This window comes from Phaethon aethereus (assembly GCF_964289735.1).
Source record: "Phaethon aethereus genome assembly, chromosome: Z".
NCBI classification, from domain to species: domain Eukaryota; kingdom Metazoa; phylum Chordata; class Aves; order Phaethontiformes; family Phaethontidae; genus Phaethon; species Phaethon aethereus.
Genome location: NC_138577.1, coordinates 48,292,462 through 48,317,531, shown reverse-complemented (window position 1 = coordinate 48,317,531; position 25,070 = coordinate 48,292,462). Strand labels below are relative to the sequence as shown.

At 38.5% G+C, this 25,070-nt stretch overlaps 1 protein-coding gene across 1 annotated transcript in view; it reads left to right on the top strand.

Moving 5' to 3' along the window:
* CDC14B (cell division cycle 14B) overlaps positions 1 to 23,557 on the top strand; it is a gene marked incomplete at both ends in the record, with an annotated part of 46,701 nt that extends 23,144 nt beyond the window's left edge. The window contains 10 exons of the mRNA XM_082013799.1: positions 3,372 to 3,438; positions 4,904 to 4,966; positions 5,888 to 5,975; positions 6,317 to 6,547; positions 8,348 to 8,486; positions 8,620 to 8,773; positions 9,542 to 9,642; positions 20,027 to 20,143; positions 23,212 to 23,277; positions 23,518 to 23,557. Coding sequence (XP_081869925.1) covers positions 3,372 to 3,438; positions 4,904 to 4,966; positions 5,888 to 5,975; positions 6,317 to 6,547; positions 8,348 to 8,486; positions 8,620 to 8,773; positions 9,542 to 9,642; positions 20,027 to 20,143; positions 23,212 to 23,277; positions 23,518 to 23,557 — 1,066 coding nt within the window. The remainder of the gene's footprint in view (positions 1 to 3,371; positions 3,439 to 4,903; positions 4,967 to 5,887; positions 5,976 to 6,316; positions 6,548 to 8,347; positions 8,487 to 8,619; positions 8,774 to 9,541; positions 9,643 to 20,026; positions 20,144 to 23,211; positions 23,278 to 23,517) is intronic.
* Positions 23,558 to 25,070: the final 1,513 nt, after the last annotated feature.

The window sequence follows — 25,070 nt, the reverse complement described above, 5'->3', positions numbered from 1 at the left end:
GAGACTCCAACAGCCCCTCTGGGCAACCTGTTCCAGTGCTCAGTCACACTCACAGTGGCAAAATGGTTCCTGATGTTCAGAGGGAACCTCCTGTCTTTCAGTTTGTGCCCATTGTCTCCGGTCCTGTCACAAGGCACCACTGAAAAGAACCTGGCTCTGTCTTTGCACTTTCCCTTCAGGTATTTATATATGTTGATAAAGTCTCTCTGAGCCTTCTCTTCTCCAGGCTGAACAGTCCCAGCTCTCTCAGTCTTTCCTCACAGGGGAGACGCTCCAGTCCCTTAATAATCTTTTCAGCTCTTGGCTGGACTCTTTTCACTGTGTCTGTACCTCTCTTGCACTGAGGAGCCCAGAACTGGGCACAGTACTGCAGGTGTGGCCTCACTGGAGCTGAGGAGAGGGGAAGGATCACTGCCCTTGACCTGCTGGCAATACTTTATCTAATGCAGTCCAGGATACCATTAACCTTCTTTGTCACAGCGTGCATTGCTGACTCATGTTGAACTTGGTGTCCACCACAACTCCCAGATCTTTTTCTGCAAAGCTGTTTTCCAGCAGGCAGCTCCCAGCCTGTACTGATGCCTGGGGTTGTTCCTCCCCATGTGCAGATGTTTACACTTCTCCTTTTTGAATGTCCTGAGGCACCTGTCAGTGCATTTCTCCATGTTCTGAAGGTCCCTCTGGATGGCAGCATGACCCTCCGGCCTATCAGCCGCTCCTCCCAGTTTTGTGTCATCAGCAAACTTGCTGAGTGAACTCTCTGTCCCTTTGTCCAGATCATTAATGAAGATGTTGAACAAGATCAAATACAGTATTAACCCCAGGAGTACACTAGTTCCTGGCCTCCAACTAGACTTTATCCCACTGACCACCAGCCTTTAGGCCTGGCTATTCATCCAGTTGTCAGTCCACCTGTCCTCTCGACCTACCCACACATCGTTAGCTTGTCTATGAGGATCTTATGGAGACAATGTCAAAGGCCTTACTGAAGTTCAGGTAGACAATATCCACTGCTCTCCCCTCACCTACCAGGCCAGTCATTTCATTGTAGAAGTTTATCAAACTGGTCAAGCATGACTTTGCCTTACTGAATCCATGCTGACTATTCCTTATGATTTTCTTATCCTTAATATGCCTGGAAATGGTTTCTAGGATTAGCTGCTCCATCACCTCCCTGGGGACTGAGATGATGCTGACTGACCTGTCAGTCAGCAATCGCTGCAGATTCCTTTTTGCCCTTCTTGAAGTTGAGGGTGACATTTGCTTTCCTCCAGTCTTCAGGCATTTCTCCCTGTTGCCATGATCTATCACAGATTACTGAGAGTGGCCTTGCAATGACATTAACCAGCTCCCTCAGCAGTCATGTGTACATCTCGTCAGGGCCTGTAGACCTAGGTATGTCCAGTTTGCGTAAGTATTCCCTGACCTGATCCCCTTCCACAAAGAGTACATCTTCCTTACTCCAGCCTTTCCCCCTGGTTTCTGGGACCTGGGATTCCTGAAGGCTGCTCTTGATAGTAAAGACGGAGGGAAAGGTGGCATTCAGTACCGCGTCCTTCTCCATGTTCTGTGTAACCAGGTCCCCTGCCTCATTGAGCAATGGGCCTACATCTTCTCTAGTCTTCCTTTTGTTGCCTATGTACTTACAGAAGCCTTTCATGTTTTCTTTGACATCCCTGGACAGATTCAATTCCGTTTGGTCTTTAACTTTCCTAACTTCATCCCTGGATACTTGGACAATGTCTCTCTTTCTCCCACGTTGCCTGTCCTTGCTTCCACACTCTGTATGCTGCTTTTTTGTCTTTGAGTTTGGCCAGGAGTTCCTTGTTCATCCACACAGGCCTCCTGGCAATTTTGCCTGCTTCATGTTCATTGGGATGAACTGCTCGTAAGCTTGAAGGGGGTGATCTTTGTCATGAGCTTTTCTGGGCCCCTCTTCCCCCCAGGGCCTTGTCCCATGAGACTCTTCCAAGCAGATCTTTGAAGAGGCCAAAGTCTGCTCTACTGAAGTCCAGGGTTGTCAGCTTGCTTTTCAAACTCCTCCCTGCCCTCAGGATCCTGAACTCCACCATCTCGTAGTCACTGCAGCCAAGGCTGCCTTTCATTTTCACATTCCCAGTAAGCACTTCCTTGTTGGTGAGTATGAGGTCCAGCAAGCACTGTTCCTCATTGGCTTCTATATCACTTGGAGGCGGAAGAATCCTTCTGGATTGCTTATGTCCTGCTTTGTTGTCCCTGCAACAGATGTCCGAGTAGTTGAAGTTACCTGTGAAGACCAGGGCCTGCAAATGTGAGACTGTTACTATCTGTATGTGGAAGGCCTGATCCACTTGTCCTTTCTGGTCAGGGGGCCTAACAGACACCCACTACAATGTCACCTCTACCTGTCCTCTCTTTTACCTGAATGGGTCTCTGTTACTTCCTTCTGCTGATTTTTACCCCCACCTTTCACACTGATTCATTAGGGAGGAAAAGTGTACAAACAAATTGTAGAGGTAGCCATCCAGGTTCTCCAGAAGTTCTTCCTCCTTCCAGTTGAAATTTGAATATGATGTATTTTTTACTTTTTTGAAACATTAATGATTGTCTGCTGGTGAGGGCTGCATGGTCTCAAAAGAAGGTGTTCTGCCAAGACATAATATTCTTTGATGTAGATTCAGTTTAAATCTATTTTTTGACTTGGCTATAGTGTTCCTGTGTACTTATTCTGCAGTGCTTATGGAATCTCATAATGGCCACATACTAAGAACATGCCATTGTCCAACTAACAGAATTTTAAAAATGGTATTTGAAAGAAGAGGTTTTAATGAAAACCAGTTGCTCCTCATGTTTAAGCATAAACTATTTTATGCCTCTTAAGGAAAGTCTTTTAATATATCTACACAAATGTGTATCTTGACAGTTTTGTTAAGAAGATTCTGTTCACATATACGTAGAATGTATGTGCACAGCATCTTTTTTTCTTTTAAATCGAGACTGAAGAAGAAAGTTGAAAGTTGCAGTGCATTACAATTTGACGTTCTGGAATGTGTACTTCAGAAAAAAATGTTGTAAGATGGTATATTAGAATACGATGGTAATGTAGGCATTAGCTTTTGCCAGTTTCAGTGTTCATGTCAGAAATTGAACACGTCAGCTTTACCAAAACTATGACTGGAGTAATCTTACTCTTGGATCATCTGTTAACATAACTTACTTTATGTTTCGTTATTAAGATGCAAGGTGGGGGAACTAATTTGACATAATTATTTCACTGTAATAGTTATTATCTTGAAGCAATTTTTTAAAGGTGTTTTAGAGAAATATCTTCAATTGCTTTCACTTGGATTAAAATGGGATTATTTTACTGTTTTGGTCATCATATGTTATAGGGATGCTTCCTTTGGTACTTGCAGTTTCCATCTGACATTGCTGGACTGCTTTCATGCAATAAACAAGGTCAGTAAAACAATATTTTTCGTATTGCAAAAGGTCAGCTAAATATTGCCCAGCAGAAGGAGAAAGCTTAGGAATCTAGGATCCAATTAGCGCTGTGCAGTAGCAGATTTTCTGATTGTTGCCTAGCTTATTATGTATTACGCGTTGTTACAAAACTTCTAGATACAGCATCCATAGAAGTCGACTGATACCTTATATAATCGACTAGTGAAGATTTTCAAGAGGGAATTTTGAGTTTTATTTATGTAATCTTTCAGGACAGTCACTCATGCCTCTAATGGCTAAGAGTTGTGTGGTAGGTTTATTATGTGGGCCCCCCCCCGGTGTTACATTTTAGGCTGCATATAGCCTTTGAAAGTGGTTTTTAACTGATTAGTGGTACTTTTTAGGCATTTGCAGCATGTGATAATGACTTCAAGTTCTGCTTTAGTAATGCAAATAGAACAAATATCAGGAGGCAAGTGCTTTTGTTTTAACTACTAATTATCATAGTCTAGCGGTTTATAGCAATATAGTGGTGAAGTAACACAGCATTGAAAGACAGGGGCATTTATATGCATTCTTTTTAGTTTATATGAGTAGTGACGTGAGGAATTCTGCAGCTGTCCACCCTGCGACTGTCTTTTGTGTTATGAGTATCTCAGCCAAACACTGGTGTTTTTACTGATTAAGCCAACTTCTTGCAGATTTGTGATTTTCATCTTTTTTGGATGTTTTGGCATTTGGCTGCTTGTATGCCAAGAGTGGTGAATTGCTACTCTTAGTACCAGTGAACAGCAAGGAAAACTGCAGAAGATTTTGCAGTGAAAGAGGAGATCAGAATGTAGTATTTTAAATATCTGGAGATACGGATTATCTGTGTTCGTGCTTCTTGACTTAATAACTGGGTAAACTGCCAGTTACTGAAATGCTTACTTTTTTATATACAGTGTTAAATATAATGGTTGTGGATAATTACAGGACATCAGGTAGTTATGTCCCTGATGTCAGGGACACTAATGTCTGCTTAGGACTGTACGTCTGTAAACAATTTAAAATCAATGAAGATATTAGCATCGTAATGGGAGTTGGTAGTATTCATGCACAAAAGTATTTGCAATCCTTCAATGCAGACTTTAGAATGTACTCATAATATCAGTAACTAATTTTTGCCAGTTATATTTCTCTTTTTTATTTTGTGCTCCTAGCAGTACTAAAAGGACTGAATGCTTCTGTAGTCTGGAGTTTTGTAGTGATTCAGTGAAAACAGAAAAGAGTGGGTTTGCTTGTCTAACTTCACTTACATTAGAATTTACAAACCTGTTTTGAATCAAGACTGAGTTGATCTGTATTTTTTCAAATATATGAAGAAATCTCTCTAAAAGAGTATAACAGGTATTAAGGGGCTTAGTAACCTAAAAGAGTGATAAAACTGTCGTCATTGAAAAGATGTTGTCTTTATTAAAAGCTGTATTCTGGATTTTAGGGTTTGCAATATGGTTTCCTGGATTTCAATACATTTGATGTAAATGAATATGAGCATTATGAAGTAAGTGTTCAGTATCAATCTTTGATTTGTTTGCTGCTACTAATGCTAAGATGATTGTTTATAATATGTGCTAATCTTTTTGTAGTATTAGGTTCCATTTCCATGTTTTGTCTCTTTAAACTTTGATTGTTAAATAAAGGTGTGTGGTCAGAGAGAGAATGTTAAAATTCAGATTTAAGCATAGTCAGCCTCAAACATGATGGGGAAAGCAGAAATCAAAATGGAAATAAATACTTTTCTCCATTATTATTAAAGCCCTGGAAGATGATCAGGGCATGGGAGTTTGGCCACCTTTTAGAGGTCATGCATATTCTTGAGCAGTCTTGATGAGAAACTTGAGGGCATACAAGTCCAAGTCTAACTGAATTCTGGAGAGCAGTTAAAGTATGTATCTGTGAAGACATGGCAAAGGTATAACAACACTCTTTCAGGTAAAGAAGGAAACAGGGTTGGGAAACTCCAAGCCTATAAAATTCACGTTGGGACATGGGAAACGAATGTGACAATGAAGGACTGCAACTCTTGACTATATGCAGTCTCAGAAATTCCAAGCTGCCAGTTATCTGTAAAGAGAAAATAAAATGTTCTTACAATCTAAAAAATCATTATTTAAATTGTGAACAGAGATAAGGCCAAGGTCATAATTTAGAAACCTATAAAAATTAAAAATTTGATTGTCCTTCGTCTGAAGCGCAGCAGGTGTATTGTTCTAAAATTCTCATTTAGAAAGAGGAGAACACAGGCAAGAAAGGTGAGGTTGAGAGCATCTGGCATCCTCCTGATGGAACAGAAAGCAGGCAACTAACATAACTTCCTTTGGCAAAAATTGTGCATCGCTTCTATCTAGCATGTGTTTTGAAACAATAAGGAAAAGCCTGGAAATACAGGGATAATGATAAACCAAGCATTTTCTCTTGACAGAGAGCAGAAAATGGAGATTTTAACTGGATAATACCAAACAAATTCATTGCCTTCAGTGGACCTCATTCAAGAAGTAAAATTGAAAATGGTATGCTTAAAAGAGGAGGTGGGGGACACAAGCCCACTGCTTTCTTAGTTGATTGTTATCAGTAAGAACAAGCTTTAAAAATTGTTCCTCAAACAGTGTGTTTTTTCCTTGGCTCGTTTTATTTTATAAGAACCCTGGCAGTAGAATTTTAATGCTTGGTTTAATTGTATCTGACCTAGGTGATTATGTTAAAATTCCATTTCCAGTTAGTCTATTTGTTTATGTTGAACATGAGTTCTATTTTGAAAGTGTTTTCATCTCTTGTTTTTGAGTCTTTTGTTTATTTCTGCAGTTTGAGCCTTACTCTCCTCTTTTTTTCCCCCCCTTCTTTTTTCAAATAGGCTATCCCCACCATGCTCCAGAGGCTTATTTCCCGTACTTCAGGAAACATAAGGTCACCACTATAATACGCCTCAACAAAAAACTGTATGATGCCAGACAATTTACAGATGCTGGATTTGAGCATTTTGACCTCTTCTTTGCTGATGGAAGCACACCTAGTGATACTATAGTTAAAACATTTCTAAATATTTGTGAAAATGCTGAAGGTGTTATAGCTGTTCATTGCAAAGGTATAGTGTAAAAACAACTTCTATTACAAGTGATGCTTACAGTTACAGTTCCTGAGCTGTTTTTCACTATAATTGCATTATATCTAGTTCTTAACATATCTCTCTGACAAACTGCAGCTTTTTCATAAAAATTCTTTCTGTGCTTCTGTTTTGCACTTCATGTTCTAATGTTTTTAAATTCCAGAAAAATCTTCCCAGCTGTTTCCAAGAATGAGGTTGGGGAAAGTGAACTTGCCAGTATTAACAGCTCTTTCTGCTAGAAAGTGTTAGAACTTTCAAAGGATGCTTTTGAGCAGGAATTCTAAGTCCTGTCAAGGTTTATAGGTCTTTCTGAAAATATACAGTTAAATATACCAAGTCATAAACTTTTTAAAGTATCAATGCAACTTTTTGAAGAGATTCCTCATAGAGTATGGGTGTTCTTCCAGAATCACAGAAATCTTTATCCCTCAGAAACTATACTAGCTACGCTGGGAATGCTCTTAATATCTGTTCCTCCAGAGTTAGATGGCCAATAAAAAGATACTCAGGGCATGCCCAGTGCAGCTTGGTGGAAGATACAGTTTTCTATGGTTCTAGAGGAACTGTTTCCCTTCCCACACCATCTTTAATAGTCTATCAGACATTTGTTCTCCACTAACGTTGCTTCACTAGCGTACCTGATGATGCTGTGATTGAAGGAGAAAGGCCTTTTCTTAACCCATTCGCCTGGGATCTGCAAAGACTGCATTTTTGTTCCTGGATCTGCCACCTATTTGCTGAGTGTTTAACAGGGTTATACTGTGAAGTGGAAGAATGGGTTAGAAAGCAAGCGCATACTCTCACTCTCCACTGAGATGATAAATTCAGACGTATTGCTTAATTCATAACTCGTGAATATTGAGCATCAGTGGTATAAGTGCTTTGTTTTCATTCAAATTAAGAGGTTCTTTGATTTTTATCATATTAACAGTGTTTAGATTACCTTATGTTCCTCAACCTGCTCTTACCCCTGAGAAAGTGTAGAATGCTGTAGCCTGTTCTTAAAACTGGGCAAGGCATGGAAAGTGCTGTGTGGTTGTCTTGGCTATTGGGCTATACTGAAGATTTTATACTGGTGTTGATAAGTTGCTTGTTAAATGAGAGAAGGTGATGTGTGGTTTGACATTTACAGCAAGTGATCGAGGAGAGGAGCCACTTAGCTGGAGCTGTCCTCCTTTCCTTCTCATGTTTCCTAAGGTAAATAGAACTGTTTTGAGGGCCATTGCAAAGAAAGTTCCTCATTCTATGATTTTATGATTCTGTGATTCTATTCTGGAGTACTTTTTGCCTTTATCGGCTAGTACCCAGACTTGCTTATTGCAAAACTTGTCTTTTCATTGGTTCCTGAAGTAAAAGATTAGTTAGAGGAGGGATTGGAAGAGCAGCTGGTTTCAGTACAATGTATGATCAGTTTGCAAGAAGATGCTTTGAGAATTTTGGAAGAAAGCCAGCTGTTTCATCCTATGCATAAAAACATTCTCATACCTATATACGTATTCATAGAGAGATAGGTAAATAAAGATAGATAGACTTAAAGATATTTGTAAAGTCACTGGCTTTGAAATGTTGCCTCACTCAAAAAACATGTGAATGTGTTCGTAACCTTGTATATGGAAAAAAAATTCAAAAGGTGAGTTGCACTTACCGAGTTTGATCAGTAACAGGTTTGTTTAATAAGCTGGGCGAGTAACTATTTGTCCAAGTAACAATATCTGTAGCTACAGCAGATTCCAGATGAAGATGGCTATATAAAAGAAGCTATTCTTTTATCTTACACAGCTGGTCTTGGACGAACTGGCACACTTATTGCCTGTTATATTATGAAACATTATCGGATGACAGCTGCTGAAACTATTGCCTGGATTAGAATAAACAGACCTGGTTCAGTGATTGGACCACAACAACACTTCCTGATGGAGTAAGTAGATTGACTATAAATGATTTAAAAAGTAGATCTAGATGTCTTTTTTCTTCTTCTTTTATTGTACACTTAATAATATTTGGTGTTAATCTGTTGTGTTTTGGGGCTTTTTTTTTCCATGTTATGATAGCAAACAGGCAGAACTTTGGACAGAAGGGGATATTTTCCGTGCAAAGTTGAAAGGAAACCGTAAAATTGGTGTAACAAGAATTCTGTCAGGAGTAGATGATATTTCAATTAATGACAGGAGAAACAGAAGAACAATCCGAAAGGACATTGAACTGGTAACCGTCCAAATATTGTGCTCCTGTAAAAGTTTTAACTGCTGTTGAGAATCTCTCAGGTTCTGAACAGATCTGTGGGTACAGTAAAACTATGTTAATTAGATTCTTTTTCTGTTTGCCCTTTTTGTATCAAAGGATATAGGGGGAATAAGTTAAGGACAGTAAGGATGAAAAACAAAGTGCAGTACACAGTTGAAGGAGTAGCATCCTTATCATACTTTAGTAATTAGGTAAATACTAGAACAAAAAAAGTACTCAGAATTTGCAGTCAAAACCACCTATGATTGTGAGTTGGATTGTCTGTTACTTCACTGTGTGTGTTTAAAGGGAAGGGATGAAAGATCTTTTGCTCCTTTTGTTTTGAAGTAATTGCAACATCTATAATACCCTTTGATGCTGCCTTTTAAAAAAATGGTACTGCTGATTTAAAAAGGCAAGTGAAGGAGGGAAATGCTGTACTTGAGTGAAGATTGTACTGTACCTAAGCAAAGATTTGATAATATGTTTCCGCTGTTTTAAAGGTAGACAACACTCTGATGCATGTAATTCATGACACCACTTAATGGTTTACAGGTTTAAAAGCAGCAAACAGGAAACTGAAAAAAACAGAATTGTATTTATGCAAGTGAATTTACTTTGATTTTATGCTGGCAAACTTTCCTGTTGGGATAATTCTAACCTTAACGTTTAGGATAAGGTTAATACTTAAATGTCTAAGTGTCTATATTTTAATCTCGGTTTATCCCTTCCCTACCTCCACGTATTCAGTACAGTGATGAAGATGAAACAAACTGTGTAACACAAGGGGATAAGCTTCGTGCTCTGAAAAGTAGAAGGCAGGCAAAATCTCCAACTGCACCTCCGCTAACGTAAGTCTGGTTCTGAATGTATAAATGCCAGAAATACTTTTATCCTCCTCTTTATGCATACTTCCTTTGCCCCCAGAAGCTTTTACTCATTTAAAACAAGCATGAGATTCACCATTTCTCTGAAGGCTTGGTGAGTGCTAAGAAGGCAGGAGAACTTGGTTAAAGAACTGCATTACTCAATTTCTAGTTTTCTGTGTTGTTTTTGATTCAAAAAATTTTTTGATAGTCTGCGATTTACAAGTTTCCATAGTATTCTTGAATGCTTTACTTCTACTTTAATCACAAACATTCCCTTGGCTTCCTTGTGGTAGTATAAAAAATGGAAGAATATGACTCCGTGTGGTGGTGGTTGATTGGCTGAAATAAGGTACGCGCTGTTTTTTGAAGTAAAGTCAGCTACTAAGAAGAAGAGTTGAAAGAAGAATTTTTAGCTTCCTTTCATTTCCTCTTCCTTGGAGAGGAACTTTCCCTAAATCCTGTGGTCTTTGGGGTAATGCCTGATAGATCTGGAAGGCAGGGAGTAGCACTATTTCAGTAAATAAATTCAAAAAGAGTGTGTTTCTTTCTGTCAGGGAACCTGGTATACTAGCCTCTTTATTTTAGACAAGTACTGAAACACCACCTGTAAAAGAAAGTTCATAGTCACCTTTGCATCTGTTACAGCTTGTAACAACTGTAGGTAGAAAAACTATCTGTCTGCCTTTTAACTACAAGAGAATGCAAGAGTTGCAAGACATACCTGTATCTCATTTGATTGGTAGGAAAGGAATGGTGACCTCTGGCTGTCATATTTTTGCAAACAACACAGCACCAGAGGCACAGACTAATGGCAACTTGGCTTTTGTGGTGCTGTCTTTCTGTAGGGGATGATGCTGCTAGCTGCTGGCCTTTTTTTTTTTTTTCTTTTTTTTTTTTTTTTTTAAGACCACTCTCATTAGACCTTTAAAAAAGTGAGAGGTATGTGGTAAGAATGTGCTGGAGGTAAAGGAATATGTCTTTGGAAACGCTCACACATTGCTATGTATGAATTCTGCTTTTGTTTTAAAAGATTCTTTTTTGTTCAGGCTCATCATTTACACAGGCAATCATATAAGAGGTAGCAGATTCAGAACAAAGCCTGTACCCAACAGATATTAAAAATAACCCAAAACACATCACCTCAGTTACCTTAAATAGCACAGTAAAAAGCAGCTACCTTGCACATTAGTTTCTAAGGCACATAATGCCTTAGTTTCCACTTCATAATATTTTTTCATAAAAGGTACTTTAAGTCATGTAGTAAAGGTTGTGAAAGATCTCATTTATTGTATGTTCCGTAGAATGAATGTAGACTGTAGGATAATCTGTTCAGAACCATTGTCTTAATATGCAGAAAGCTTATCAACTATTAAAATATTGCTCCATTCATGAAGCATTCTGCAACATGACTGCTCTAATTAAACCTAGTTAGCTTGTACTTCTGTAGGATTAAAATAATTGATCTAGAGCTTATAGTTGTTTTTTATAGTGTGCATTGTGGCACAGGGAGTTGGAATTTCCCTCCTCCTATTCCCTTGAGTTATTTGAATGGTTTGCAGCTTGTACTGAAATAATTTGGTGAAAAATGAATGTATAACTTCTTACATTCTTTGTATTACTATTACTAAACCAAAATACTGCTAGGAATATTTAGCTGCCCTACCAGAGTCAGAAGTCTTCCCTCCTAGAAGAGGTGTCAGTCTTTCTGCCTTTTAGTTCAGACTGTTAAAAATAATTAATCTTGCAGTGAAATTAATCAATTTTATCTAAGCAAACAAAAAGAAGCTTCTAAATCTTCTATGTAGTTTTCACAGAATCACAGAATCATTAAGGTTGGAAAAGACCTTTAAGATCATCAAGTCCAACTGTTAATCCACCACCACCATGCCCACTAAACCATATCCCCCAGTGCCACGTTTACACCTTTTTTGAACACCTCCAGGGATAGTGACTCCACCACCTCCCTGGGCAGCCTGTTCCAATGCTTGACCACTCTTTCAGTAAAGAAATTTTTCCTAATATCCAATCTAAACCTCTCCTGGCACAACTTGAGGCCATTTCCTCTTGTCCTGTCGCTGGTTACTTGGGAGAAGAGACCAACACCCACCTCACCACAACCCCCTTTCAGGGGGGTTTTATTTCACAGAAAAAAAAAAAAAAAGGCAAAATAGGAGCACCAGAAACTGGGACAATTACAGTCTTTGAGAGCTAGAGGCACTGCTTACATTTAAGTTGCAAGGGATTTGTTTATAAAATTCGTTAATGTTTGTTGAAGTTGGTTGTATACATTCTGTATGCTTTGATGATTGGATACACTGTGTTTGTTCTGATAAGCAATATTCTGCACCTCTGGCAAAGTATTATGAATCAGCTTTTGCTACTTTGAACACAGGAAGGTAATATACCCTGGGTATACATACTAGGTGTTTACATAAATTGTTCCTACAAACTGGTCGGGCTCTGATCTAATGTTTTAGTATTAAACCGTATGATTGTGAAGTAGGATGTATGAATTCAGGCCGATCAAATTGCATAAGAGATGGCAGCAAGTGGTCAGAGATGTACTGCTGCAGCATGCACTTATTTTCAGAAGAGTGATACAGACTTTCTTTGGAATAGATGACTTCCCTGAGGGTTTCAGAAAACTTGCTTTGATTCCAGCAACACGTGGATACTACATTTGGCAATTTGTGGTTGCATGGATTGTTACAGTCGTAGAACATAAGAAAATGCTTGGCAAAGTTTATAGAGCAATATGCTTTTGAAGAACTTGAAACAAGCTAAAATGCACCAGTAGCTTTTGCTTTTGAATTTTTGTTCATCTTTTCCTCCCCCTCCAACCCCTTTTTTAGATGGCTCCTAGCTATGCTGGTGTCTACACTGTGTAGCATTGTCATCTGGTGGATTGTATGTGGCTCCCTTCTGCCCAGCCTGCTATTCTGTCTAGATGGTTTAAGAACATAGTAACCATCAGGACCCCCTGAGAGAGAGCCACTGTGTAAGTGTCCCATTCCATTTCTCTACAATAGCTCATGCTTTCTGTCTAGTATGTCTCATAAATGCATGTTTTCATACCATGTTTCTTACTGGCTTTGTTGCAAGAGTAAATTTCACTGCTCTGGCTTTGTTGTATTTTTGTATATATTATTTGGAATAACTGAGTGATTTTTATGGCTGGCTTGCAATACAAAAAGGTGCAGAGCTTTTAAAATTAGGATAATTTATAATTTTGAAGCCCTTCTTCTCTGCATGCTCCTGCAAATAAGCAAAACTATATAAGCAAAGCTATATATCTAAAAAGGGAAAAGTACTGCTTTAATATACAAACCTATCCTTTGCGTATTGCAGATGAAGATCTTAGCTCCAGTTTTACTTTGAAATTCATGAACTTGCAAAGGAGCTTAGTTTCCCAAAGGATGGTGTTACTCATGTGAAATACCAGGAATTAGAATTTGTTAGAAATGTCAGTAGGTCTTTGTTTTTACTAAGAGATTATAGTATTATATGCCATAAAAAGCAGTAAAATGGGACTTCTTTTTTCCTTTTTTACATAACGGAAGATGAGGCAGGTTGCGCTGTTAGGTCAGGGCTCACTTGTTTACCTGGCCAATCTGGTTTCATCTTCTTTTGTTCTCAATTATTTTTTTATAGATCTTTATGAGACTGGTTAAATCCCTTCTTTCTGTTACTTGGATTCAGGAGCTGAGTAAAGCATTGAAAACACACTAGTTCCTTGAGTACAGTTTTCACTCTTTCTTTACTCTGCTTTTGTCAGAGTGGCTGCAGTGATTGCTGTGCCTCAATTCCATTTAAAAGGTGTAATGTTCTCGTCAAACGACAACTTCCATCTTTTGGCCAAACAAAACTTCAGCAACATGCAGAACTGGCAGGAGACCCGGACAGGAGCTTCTGCTTGCTACCGTGTCTCCCTGGACCTGCTGCACCACCACCACCCTCAAAGCAAAATGGTTACTCTGGGTGGGTGCTTGAAACTTTGGTGCTCTCAGAGGAAAAATAGGTCAGAAGAAGTGTTTCACACCAGAGTACTAAGTAAGAAAAGGCATTCTCTCCTGGCAGAACGTTAAGGTTAAGAGTTTCCATCCTTCTTACTTTTGGCCTTGCAACTATTTGTCCACACTTTCAAAAAGCATGGGATTCTTTCTGCTGAAGTAAATGACCTAGTAACTAAGGAATGAGAACTGGGGGACTTGTGGACAATTTAGTTATCCTGTTAGGCTTAGCTAAGGTCATCTTAATCCATTCTTTTGGAGAAAAAAACCCCTAGAGATCACTTTAACTGGGTTTTTTTTTCATTGGTACCTAACTTTGTCAAAGAACATACTTAAATGACAGGCATGTTTTCAAAGTTTTACACTGAATGTAGCAGTATTTCTTGTCTCAGTTTTTCCAGGTCAGACCTCAGATTTCTAAACAAAATTTCTAAACAATTTCTAAACAAAAAAGATAAACAACACTGGTTAAAAAAACAAAACAATCTGTCCTGTGCTTTCCTGTACTGTAAGATCAATTTCACTCAACTATCATCCTTTCTTCGTCGTACAGTTTCTGTGTTCTGTCTAAAAAACTCCCTTGCTAGAGGGAAAGAGAAAAGACCATTTCATGTTGGTAAATGTGTCACGATGCAAGTAATTGGGTTACTGGTGCTGCTGCCTCATAACCAGGATTGACAATTGTACAATGTGGGTTTATGTTCAGGAAGAGAAAATGCTTAAGCTTTTCTTAAAAGCTAGACTAACATTCTCCCCATTATGCAGCTAATGTCCCTTGTGTTTTAAGAGATCAAATTTATCAATCAGGATCATTAATCTCTCTGGGCTAGCATAGCAGTCCTGTTGGCTGGAGCCCTGTAGCATGAAGAATATCAGTCACTTGTTGCCTATCGATGACTTAGAACAGCGGTAGAGGTCTCAGGCCTGTTTTCCTAAAAATCATGAGGTGATGAAGGAGAAAGCAATATTGCATTTGACAAACCTCATAAAAGAGGTAGCCTTGGCAAGAATACAATGCCCGTCACGGGTCAGAGAAGACATGCTTCTGTGTAACCTCTCTTTCCCTCATCCTTCCCTAGGATACTGTAATCATTTTTCTTTTAGAAAAGCTTGTTATATGGATTGATTTCTTTCCAATGTGTATTACTTTGCTGGCATTTCAAGTTTTCTGGATTTTGTCTTGGGTTGTGGAGTTTAGGCTTTTGTGTTCTAGTGGTGTACCTATCCTCCCACCCTGTTCTGAGTTAAATGGTGAAAGAAAGTTGTGAATTATTTAAAAGGTGGTGAACTGTTTAAAAGGTGGTGCTACTGACGCAAACACTGTTCCATTTAAGCAGGTTTTAATTTGTTTAAAGGCCAATATATTAGCTTGAATAAGTACTGTATAAACTAGTGTGGTGTTTGGGGAGTGTGTTAGGTTCAGAACTAATAAGTGATGCTTCCATTAAAGATTAACTGGAGATAAAAAATGCTTATGATATATGGATTACCTATTTTAGTGGCATGGCTATTACAGCATCCTGTAGCCAGCGTTCAGGAAATGTTCTGCCTTTTTTTTTTTTTTTTTTTTTAAATCATATTTCATTGCGTTAGAAAACCTTTGTGTACATCAGATGCACTTTCTGCTCTTGCTTGGCCTGACAGCCATACACGTAGGTGGCAAGAGTTCATTATCATAGAATCACAGAATAGTTTGGGTTGGAAGGGACCTTTTAAGGCCATTTAGTCCACCACTCTGGCAATGAGCAGGGACATCTTCAACAAGATCAGGTTGCTCAGAGCCCCGTCCAGCCTGACCTGGAATGTTTCCAGGGATGGGGCATCTACCACCTCTCTGGGCAACCTGTGCCAGGGTTTCACCACCCTCATTGTCAAAAATGTCTTTCTTATATCTAGTCTAAATCTACCCTCTTTTAGTTTAAAACCATTACCCCTTGTCCCATTGCAACAGGCCCTCCTAAAAAGTCTGTCCCCATCTTTCTCATAGGCCCCGTTTAATTACTGGAAGGCTGCAGTAAGGTCTCCCTGGAGCCTTCTCTTCTCCAGGCTGAACAACCCCAACTCTCTCAGCCTGTCCTCACAGGAGAGGTGTTCCATCCCTCTGATCATTTTGGTGGCCATCCTCTGGACCCGCTCCAACAGGTCCATGTCTTTCCTGTGCTGAGGGCTGCAGAGCTGGATGCAGAACTCCAGGTGGAGTCTCAACAGAGCAGAGTAGAGATGCAGAATCCCCTCCCTCGACCTGCTGGCCACGCTGCTTTTGATGCAGTGCAGGATAGAGTTGGCCCTCTGGGCTACGAGCACACATTGCCGGCTCACGTCCAGCTTTTCATCCACCAGTACCCCCAAGTCCTTCTCAGCAGGGCTGCTCTCAATCCAGGTGCAGGACCCTGCGCTTGGCCTTGTTGAACCTCATGAGGTTCACACGGACCCACTTTTCAAGCTTTTCCAGGTCCTGTTGGACAGCAAGGCCCAAGCAAGGCTCCAAGCCCAGTGTCCTTGTTCAGGCTTGGATTAAACCAGGATCCTAATCCAAATTTGGTGACTACAAAGAATTTTAATCTTTCCTGTTCCCAGTTCCTGATCACCTCCGAAATGGTTTGTGCCCAAACTCAGAATCTGATGCTCCATTGCTATGCAATTATGTCTGTTTCTGACAGTTGCTGTCTGCAAACTTGCTGAGGGTGCAGTCTGTCAATCCCACTGTGTCATTGATGAAGACATTAAAGAGTACTGGTCCCAACACAGACCCCTGAGGGACACCACTCATCACTGATCTCCATCTGGACATGGAGCTGTTGACCACTACCCTCTGGGTGTGACCATCCAACCAATTCCTGATCCACCGAACAGTCCACCCATCAAAGCCGTATCTCTCCAATTTAGAGAGAAGGATGTTATGGGAGACTGTGTCAGAGGCCTTACGAAGTCCAGATAAACTACATCAGTAGCTCTTCCTGTGTCCACTGATGTGGTCACTCCACCATAGAAGACCCCTACATTGGTCTGGCGGGACTTGCCCTTGGTGAAGCCATGCTGCCCATCTCAGATACCCTCCCTGTCCTCCATGTGCCTTAGCATAGCTTCTAGGAGGATCTGCTCCATGATCTTCCCAGGCACAGAGGTAAGGCTCACAGGTTGGTAGTTCTCAGAGTCCTCCTTGCTACCCTTCTTAAAAATGGGACCATAGCATGACATGCTATTTTACATAACAGTTATAAAGCAGTAAGGTAGGTGTCCTCAGGATCTTACCCTTCTCTAATACAGTTTGGGATTTTTTTTGGTGCTGAGATTTTAGGAGGATTTCCTCTACTATGACCTTATCTTACGTCCATTATAAAACCTACCTATCACACCTGCTATCAAGTGAGGCTTCTACTCTAATTGTGTTAAATCAAAATTTCATACATTAAAGATATTTTCTTCTGTTACCTTAAGCATGTATGCAGTAGCATTCTAATAAAAGCTCTGATAGCACTGTTACTGCTCCTAAGTTGATGGTTGTTGGGCCTGAGGGCAACTCTGGGTGTTCAGTTGTAACACCATGTCAGGTGATGATGTAAGTGGGACCTCATCTGCTTTCCTTGAGGTGCTATCAGCCTTGGAAGTCTGGAATTTTAGTCTGATTTAAGCATGTGCTGATGATTCAGCAAATGTTTTCTTCACAGGGATTTCAAATAATCTTTACTCTTGGGTAGCTGTGTGAAGGTGTGTGTTGCTGAGATGCAGAATGGCATATCTACTGAGGAGGAGATGATGTTAAAGGTTCTACCATTCTTACAGCTCACTCTGAGCTTATCCCACAAGCCAGCTCCTTCTGTCCCTACCCTTTAGTAGATACAGCATCCTTAAGAGGATGATGATGTGGTTGGTTTGGTGTTAAGGTGCAGTTATATATGATGACTATTTTTATGAGTCACGTTCTCATTTAGAACCTCTTTTTTTACTTTGTGTTGAACAAATAAAATGAAATTCTGTGGGAAGTAAGGACTTACCTATTATATGTTGAAAAAATGAATGTGAATATTCAAGTGTTTGTGCAAGGCGATATGTCAACACTTCATAGTGTTTACGTTCATATTAGATAAGTATGTAGGTACAAGCCATGTATACTGACCTGCTTTCTGAACTTCCGGTGCCTGGAATGAATGGACGCCTATAAGAGAGAGATTATAACCATTAGATCACGTCCCAATAATTTTTGCTTTCTTTTGTATGTACACTACATGCCTTTTATACGGAAAGACACTGTATGTATATATTTAAGGAAAAAATGATTTTTCCATATTTCTGTCTGGATGAGCACTAATAAACCAGCATGTGCCATGATTTGCTTATGCTTATGGTTCAGTGACTCAATGTTAGGCGGTTAGGCCAGCTGTGTACCTTTCCATTCAGTCCTAGAAGTTGCTAGTGGCTCAGATAAAAGGTACAATGCAAGCCTTTTTTCACCACTAGTGTCATTTTTAAAGCTTAGTTGAAAGTGCAGTAGCCCAAATTTGTTCATGTTGTATGACAACTGTGGCACTGAGAAGAGAATTTCAGGTTTTAATATTAGAACTTGTTAGAACTGGTTTACAAGCACAATAGAAATTCTAAAATGAACTTCCAGGTTTTGAACCTCTTCACCTTGGGCATGCAAGGAAAACAGAATTTTGTTAGAAGAATATGTGTTGTCTACAGAAGCATAATATGATGTCGAAGGTATCCTTTTTTTTTTTCCCAGCCTCTCAAATAACCGATTCCTCTGACTTGGAATGTGTTGTATTTACAGTAGAATTTGCTTTGCATTTTGATAGTACTTGCAATTACTATCTTGTATCTTATCTTGGAGGAAGAGAAGATTGTTTGGTTTGGACTTTTGCAAATCAAGTGACAAGATTTTGCAAGTTTAAAATATTAAAAGAGATTTGTTCAAGGAGAACCACTTTGTGGTTCCATAGTCATCTGCTTGCTTAACAGTCTAGAATTACGCGGTAAATAAGGTTGCTGATCAGATTTACTGCTGTAAAGAATTTATTGTAGATGAAATTGTGCTATCTCCGATGCATATTCTAATTCTGGTATCAAACCCATACAAAACAGTGAAAGCGTAGGGGGTTTTTTCCATTTCTGTTTTTGGTGAATATGTTACGAGAGTATGAAAATACTCATATTTTCTCCCATGTATGCTGTCCACTTTTGCTCCAGAAGTTACGTTTTATGTTCATATCTGGCATTCCTTGAAAACAGTTTATTCAGAGTATTAATCAACCAGACTGCAGTTTATACAACTTAAGAAGGTTGTGATTTCCAATCTAATATAATCTGCTGACACAGATGGACCCAGTGAAGCCACTCAAAATTAGAGTCTTAATAACAGCAGGGGGAAAAAACCAGTAATAGCTAAGTTACTTTTAGCTCTGAATCTCTAAAAGATGCATAGTTTTATAGTTGGAAACTTGCATAAATGGAATGACTAGGGAATAGACATATAAAATGATGCACCAAATACATTTTTGTGGACTCCATTGACCAGTTGTCACTTTTTGTCTCCATAGTATCATAATTTCACTACAAGTATTTAGGAATACAGAAGATGTCGTCTCCCTGTGAACCAGTTGGCTGGTGGCTAAAAATAGTTACTTGCATTTCACAATCTGGAGTTCTTTTGTTGTTGATGTAAGCAACACTAGTATTTATCTGCCTGTTTAGGAAATAGTTAGTATATTGCTCTAGAGTCTTCCAGGGAAGCAGTTGCATACAACCAGCATGTAAAGCTGAGTTTTGAGTATGGCGTAGTAATTCCCTGTAAGCACAAAATGCCAGCATATGCAATGATCTTCCTAGCCTACTGTATTTGAAAGGAATGTCTCATGGTTAAGTGGAGGAGATTTAGACTTTGCTCTTCATAAATTTAATTACTTGGGTTTTTTTCTGAATTCCTTTCTGTGTCAGTCTGGAAAATAATGATGTTTTTGTTGCATACTTCAGATTTTCTCTCTCTCTTCTTTTTTTTTTTTTTTTTTTTTGCTTGCAGTAACTTAAAATACAGTTTCTTAGCTGTTTATCTTCCAAAAACCTAACAGGAAATTCAAAACCATTAATTTAAATCCATTCATTGAAAGCAAAAAACGCCAACAAACCAACAAAACAAACTGCTATGCTCCTAATAAAACCACTTGCATTACCACAATTATAATAAGGATGTTATAAAGAGAAGGATATGTTTCAGGCAGAACAGTTTGCTTTTCAGAATGATGTGAGAAAAGCCAGCTGATACTTGTTAGCTCTGCTGCAACTGTAATATCCTCTTTTCAGTGTTTTCCTAGAAACTTTCAGGTTATATAATCTTTCTTTTTTCCTACTCTTTTCAGAGTAATTCTGCAGTCCAGTGTTCAGAAAAATAAAACCTCTGAACCTAGCATTTCTGACAGTACAGACATTACTAAAAGAACTACCAGGTCTGCTGCAAGAAAAAACAGTTTAAAAAGGTGAGAGTTACCCTCTTTACAGATCCAGTAACTGTTCTCTAGGCAAATACTATGAGCTGACTTATCCATTGCTGACAGGAGCTTTTTGCCACGGTTCAACTCCTCCTTCTAGCAGTGGTAAATGAGAAGCAATGTTATGGTTTATGTCAGGTACTGAGAATATCTGGAACCTTAAATCTCATGTCATTTGTTGACGTTGCTCAGTCTGTCAGCTTTGAGAATTTTATATTGTAATTCCTGATGTGAGTCAGAATTACTGAGGGTGAGAGATTTTGATAACAAAAAAAAAAGCCTTTCTTTACAAAATCTCTGCCTGAAGTAAGAGGTGGAAAAGTTGTTGACAGCATTAAGTCAACTATTAGCCAGTACATGAAGTCAAAACCAAGAGGAATTTGTTAAACAGATAAATGCAGTAGTAGGGGAGAGATGAAGTGTATAAAATGCATGTGTATACTGCTATGACATTTTGTACTGAAGAGTATGATTGATAGTCTGAACTGAACTTGTTTGGTAAAACAATGAAATTTTAAATTTGTATAGATTTATGCAAGACTGAAGGTGCCTTTTGACTCAGAAGCATATGGCCACACTAGTACCATGTTCTTTGTGTGTGCATCTGTTCATGCTCCTCTCTGGCAGCTCTCGAGGTCATTATCAAAGATGAGCCTGGGAGTGTAGTTTAAAGCAATTTCCAGGCAATTTCCAGTGATTACAATTGACCAGAATTTGTCTTGTACTTACAGTGAAAAACTTTTGAATGGGTCCATCAGGTGCTGAAGAGACTTACTTTTGTTGGGAAGAGTAAAAGGTGGCAAATAACAAAAAAAGTAGTTATGTAGCTTGATTTATAAATATTGCTGAAAATTCCAAGTTCTTGTGCAGCTTTTTCCCCACAGAGCTTTTCTTTCCCCTTCCTTATCCTGTTACCTTGAAAGTAACAGAAGTTATGAAAAATTCACTCTATCAAGCAATGGAAAGTCATTAACAGTAGACTGCAGTAAGTTCTAGTCAGAGAATTTTTAGCAGTGGCTATATGAATTACATTTTATTTAATGTATAAATACGTTAAATAATCTCTTTTACTTGAACTGTGTGTTTTACTAAAAATCTGAAGTACTTCTCAGGGTTCTCCTGTTTGGTTTGTTGTTTTTTTCCTCCATTTTGCATCATTTTCACCATGTCAATTTTGGTCCAAACAGTTTGATGGGATTCTGCCTGTTTTTATTCTTAATGCCTCTTGCAGTTTCAAGCTCCTTGCAACTCTTGGTAGCTGTATACATGCACAGGTGTAATTGAACAGAGATTTTAAGTTCCTGGAAAACACAATTCCAAGTTGACCTTTGTGTTGTGTGAGATGAGAATACCTATCCTTAGGAGGAAACAACATCCCTAAAATAGATTTCATAGAAGATTTCACTTATTTTTAAATAAATCCTTATGTATATTGCGAGGTTTATGACTCCAAGGAGCAAGGATCAGGTTGATCTCAAACTTCATAAACTACTTCATATTTTAATGGATTTTCTACAACTTCTACCTCAAATATTTCATTCTATGTACTGTTTCTTTTCTTCTAACTTTTGAGGTCAAAGAATTTCAGTCACTTTATGTTTGGATCCAATAATCAAATTTGTCCTGAATAGTTATGTCGCAGTTCTGGAGCTTTTAATGATCTTGTCATCTGAGAGAGCCAATTGGGTGCTGGTTCTTCTGAAGGGTATTTCAGTATGACTGTACAATTTCATGGACCTAGAAGGCAGCACCTTATTGTGAGTCTTGAAGGTGTCCTTTTATTTTTCCTGTAGCATTTGGCAAAACTTCACTCATTTACTTTAAGCATCCCTTTGTTTTTTCATCTCTTTTAAGTTTGTTTTAATTTCTTGAAGTCTGTGCAGTTTGCATTACCTTATAGTGCTCAAATTGACTGACCCATTCCAGATCAATTGGATTGCAGGGTAGAGGAGAATAATTATTATTACAAAATTGAGGTCATCCCCTATCCAACATCTGTCTTTGTCAGGACGTTGTTGCCTTCTCTGAACTTCCAACATTACAGTGTACCCTTATTCTTTCATTTTCTTGTCTCACATGTTCCAGTGGAAACATCTTGCAGTATTTTTACATTAACCTCATTTGTTGATGCTTTAGGTCATTTTAGTCAATTCTTACTGTAGCTGAATCACATTTGTGACCCATCCTAATGCAGTATAATCAACAGAGTTGCGTAGTTCATTTGCCATTTCATCCTTCAGACTGTTGGACACTATCATAGAATGCTCCCAGAATGATTTTTCAGCCAAAACAGCCACTTACAGCTACAACACTCTATTCTGCCTTTGCAAAGAGAATTTAGGGAATTTCAACCCTATTCATAACATTCACTGCATTTCCTTTGCAGAACATCTCTAGATGTCAGCTGCCATCTACAAAAGACCAGTACTAGTGGACATAAGATACTATACCTTGTGACTGAAATAACACTGTTGTTGAACGGCAAGAAATCGCATTATTGGAGTATTATCCAGAGTCTTTTTCTGTGGATGCCCTTGTTTCTCCAGTTAAGACATCTTCCTTGTAAATTTGCCAATTACTGAGACATTCATGTTTGTATTTTAGAAAGGTGCATACATCAAATCCAAACGAACTGAATCATAGTAAGACAGAAATGAAACAGTCTTTCCCATGTTACCACACATAACAGAATTAGGAATATGTATACAGTAAGAAAATGAAATCTTGAGTGGTGAAGGAATTTTGGTAGGTAGAGGTGCTTAAGGGAATGCAGGCCAAGTTATTACAAAAAAAATAATTGGGAGTATGGGGGAAAATATATAGATTCCCTTACTTCTTTTAACCAGAGAGGTATATATCGCAAAAACTAATGAAGAGAAATACGCTTTAAAAATCTCATATGCTTTTGCTTTGCTGGGAATTGTAAAGCAGCCTTCTGCGCCCTTGTTCAAATACTGAAAACCACCTGCAGCATTTCAGAGCTTGTCGTATGTGATCTAAATCTAGCTTAAAAAGAAATTACTGTTTCTTGACTATTCTTTCTACTTTTCCTACAGTCTGATATCTCAGAGGGACAGAAAAAAAAGGAATGCTTTACAGCAAATGCCCTTAATGAAATTATGGTACTTTGAATCCTCTGTTGCTTTTCTGTATGGAATGGAATCTTTCTTCCCGTTGTCTCTGATTACCAGTCCGTGCTCTCTTTACAACCAATATTGCTGTGTTCTTAAATGCAGTGACTTCTATCTGCTGTTTCTTTCCTTGAAATATCATTTGCTTATTTTACCTTGCCAGAAATGTTTGCTTGAAATACATATTGGGAACATATTTAACTTTTTTTCCTCAAATATGTTTTATTTCAGCAGCCAATCCGTCCCAAGGACTAGAACAGTATTGCGTTAAATTTCAGATAAGCAACCAGCGTTGAAGAAGATATTCAGGAATGAAGGGGAATTGACTAGAGGGGACTTGATGCAATTCAAGGAAGATTACTTTGGCTCCATTTTTCAGCAAAAGTGAAACAGAAGAATCTCTTCTGTACTTGCAGAATAAAATGAACTGTCAACATGCTTGGCATACACTTTCCTAATGTGCTAACACCTCCTCAAACAAAACCAACAAAATCTGTGTACATTTAGACTCAGGTGTAAATACTTAAGCTCTCTATTATAAAGAGGGCTTGCTAGTATGTATGATGCATGTGTATAAATTGTGATGGCAATCACTTAGCTGCTGACCACCAGAAATGGAAAGATGGTGGGAGCTTTTAAATATATAAATCTGTGTTGTCCGTTCAGACTGGTCTCAAGTCTCCACTTGAGACTGAAAATCAAACACAAAAGCTTTTTTCTTATAGTATTGGTACTCTCCTGTGTTAATTGGCTATTCTTTCTTATTTTGTATGAAGTTTTTTATGAAGCCGCAGTATTGAGTACACAAAGTAACTATTGTCCACCAAAGAGTGCTTTATTTTCAAAGGTTGTGTGGTTTGCTTATTTTGAAAAAAACTGACTATAAGCAATTAACTTGTTTTTAATAGTAATAGTTTTTTAGTTGTTCACAACCAACGGCTCTTTTAACTTGTTGTAATTGATTTAAATCTGGTAGGATTTTAAGGGGGAGGAAAAACGCTTACCATTTAAAGCAGTGCTGTCATATTGAAATGTCATTACTGTTTCTTTTCCTATCTTCAAGCCTTTTAGGTGAAACTTTAGATTACCATATCTAAAAGGTTAAGAGTTTTTCCCGGGTTTTATTGGTACACTTGATAACATTTGGATGTCACTGTTTTTTAGCTTTGAGAAACTTCATGAGTGCAGCACGCTAAAAAGGGAAAATAAGCTTGCTGTACAACTGAGATTGGTAGTCTAACTCAGGGGCAAGTAGTTTTTAACAGCTAGTTAACACTTTAAAAACTACAGCTTACCTCTGTTAAAAAGCAGCGTAATTTTTAGAGAAATCTGTCTGAGACTGAAAGTTTCATCCACTACAAGACTGTCTTCACACACTGGCAGCACTTTTTCCCTCCCACTTTTCACATTATGAAATCTCAAAGCTGGCTTTGCAGTGATGTATGCTTGTCTGCCAACTGAAGTTTATAGCTGCATATCCCTCAGATGAGGACTGTTACCACATAGCCTTAAATATCACACAGTTATCTGTTGATTCAGTGACTCTTAGACTAGAAAGTAGAAGAAATTGAGAGATCTGAAATGTTAGCAATGGAGTAACAAGTGGTTAAAGATACAGATTACCTCTGCAAGTGGGAGGACTTCCTTTTTATGAATTTAAATGGACAGGTTCGGTGACTAATTTCAATCTACATCCTTTTAAATTAAAACCAAGCTTTCTGTTAGGCTGGTGATTTTTGAATGCCAATTTGAATAACCATACATTGGCTTGAAAACATTTTGTG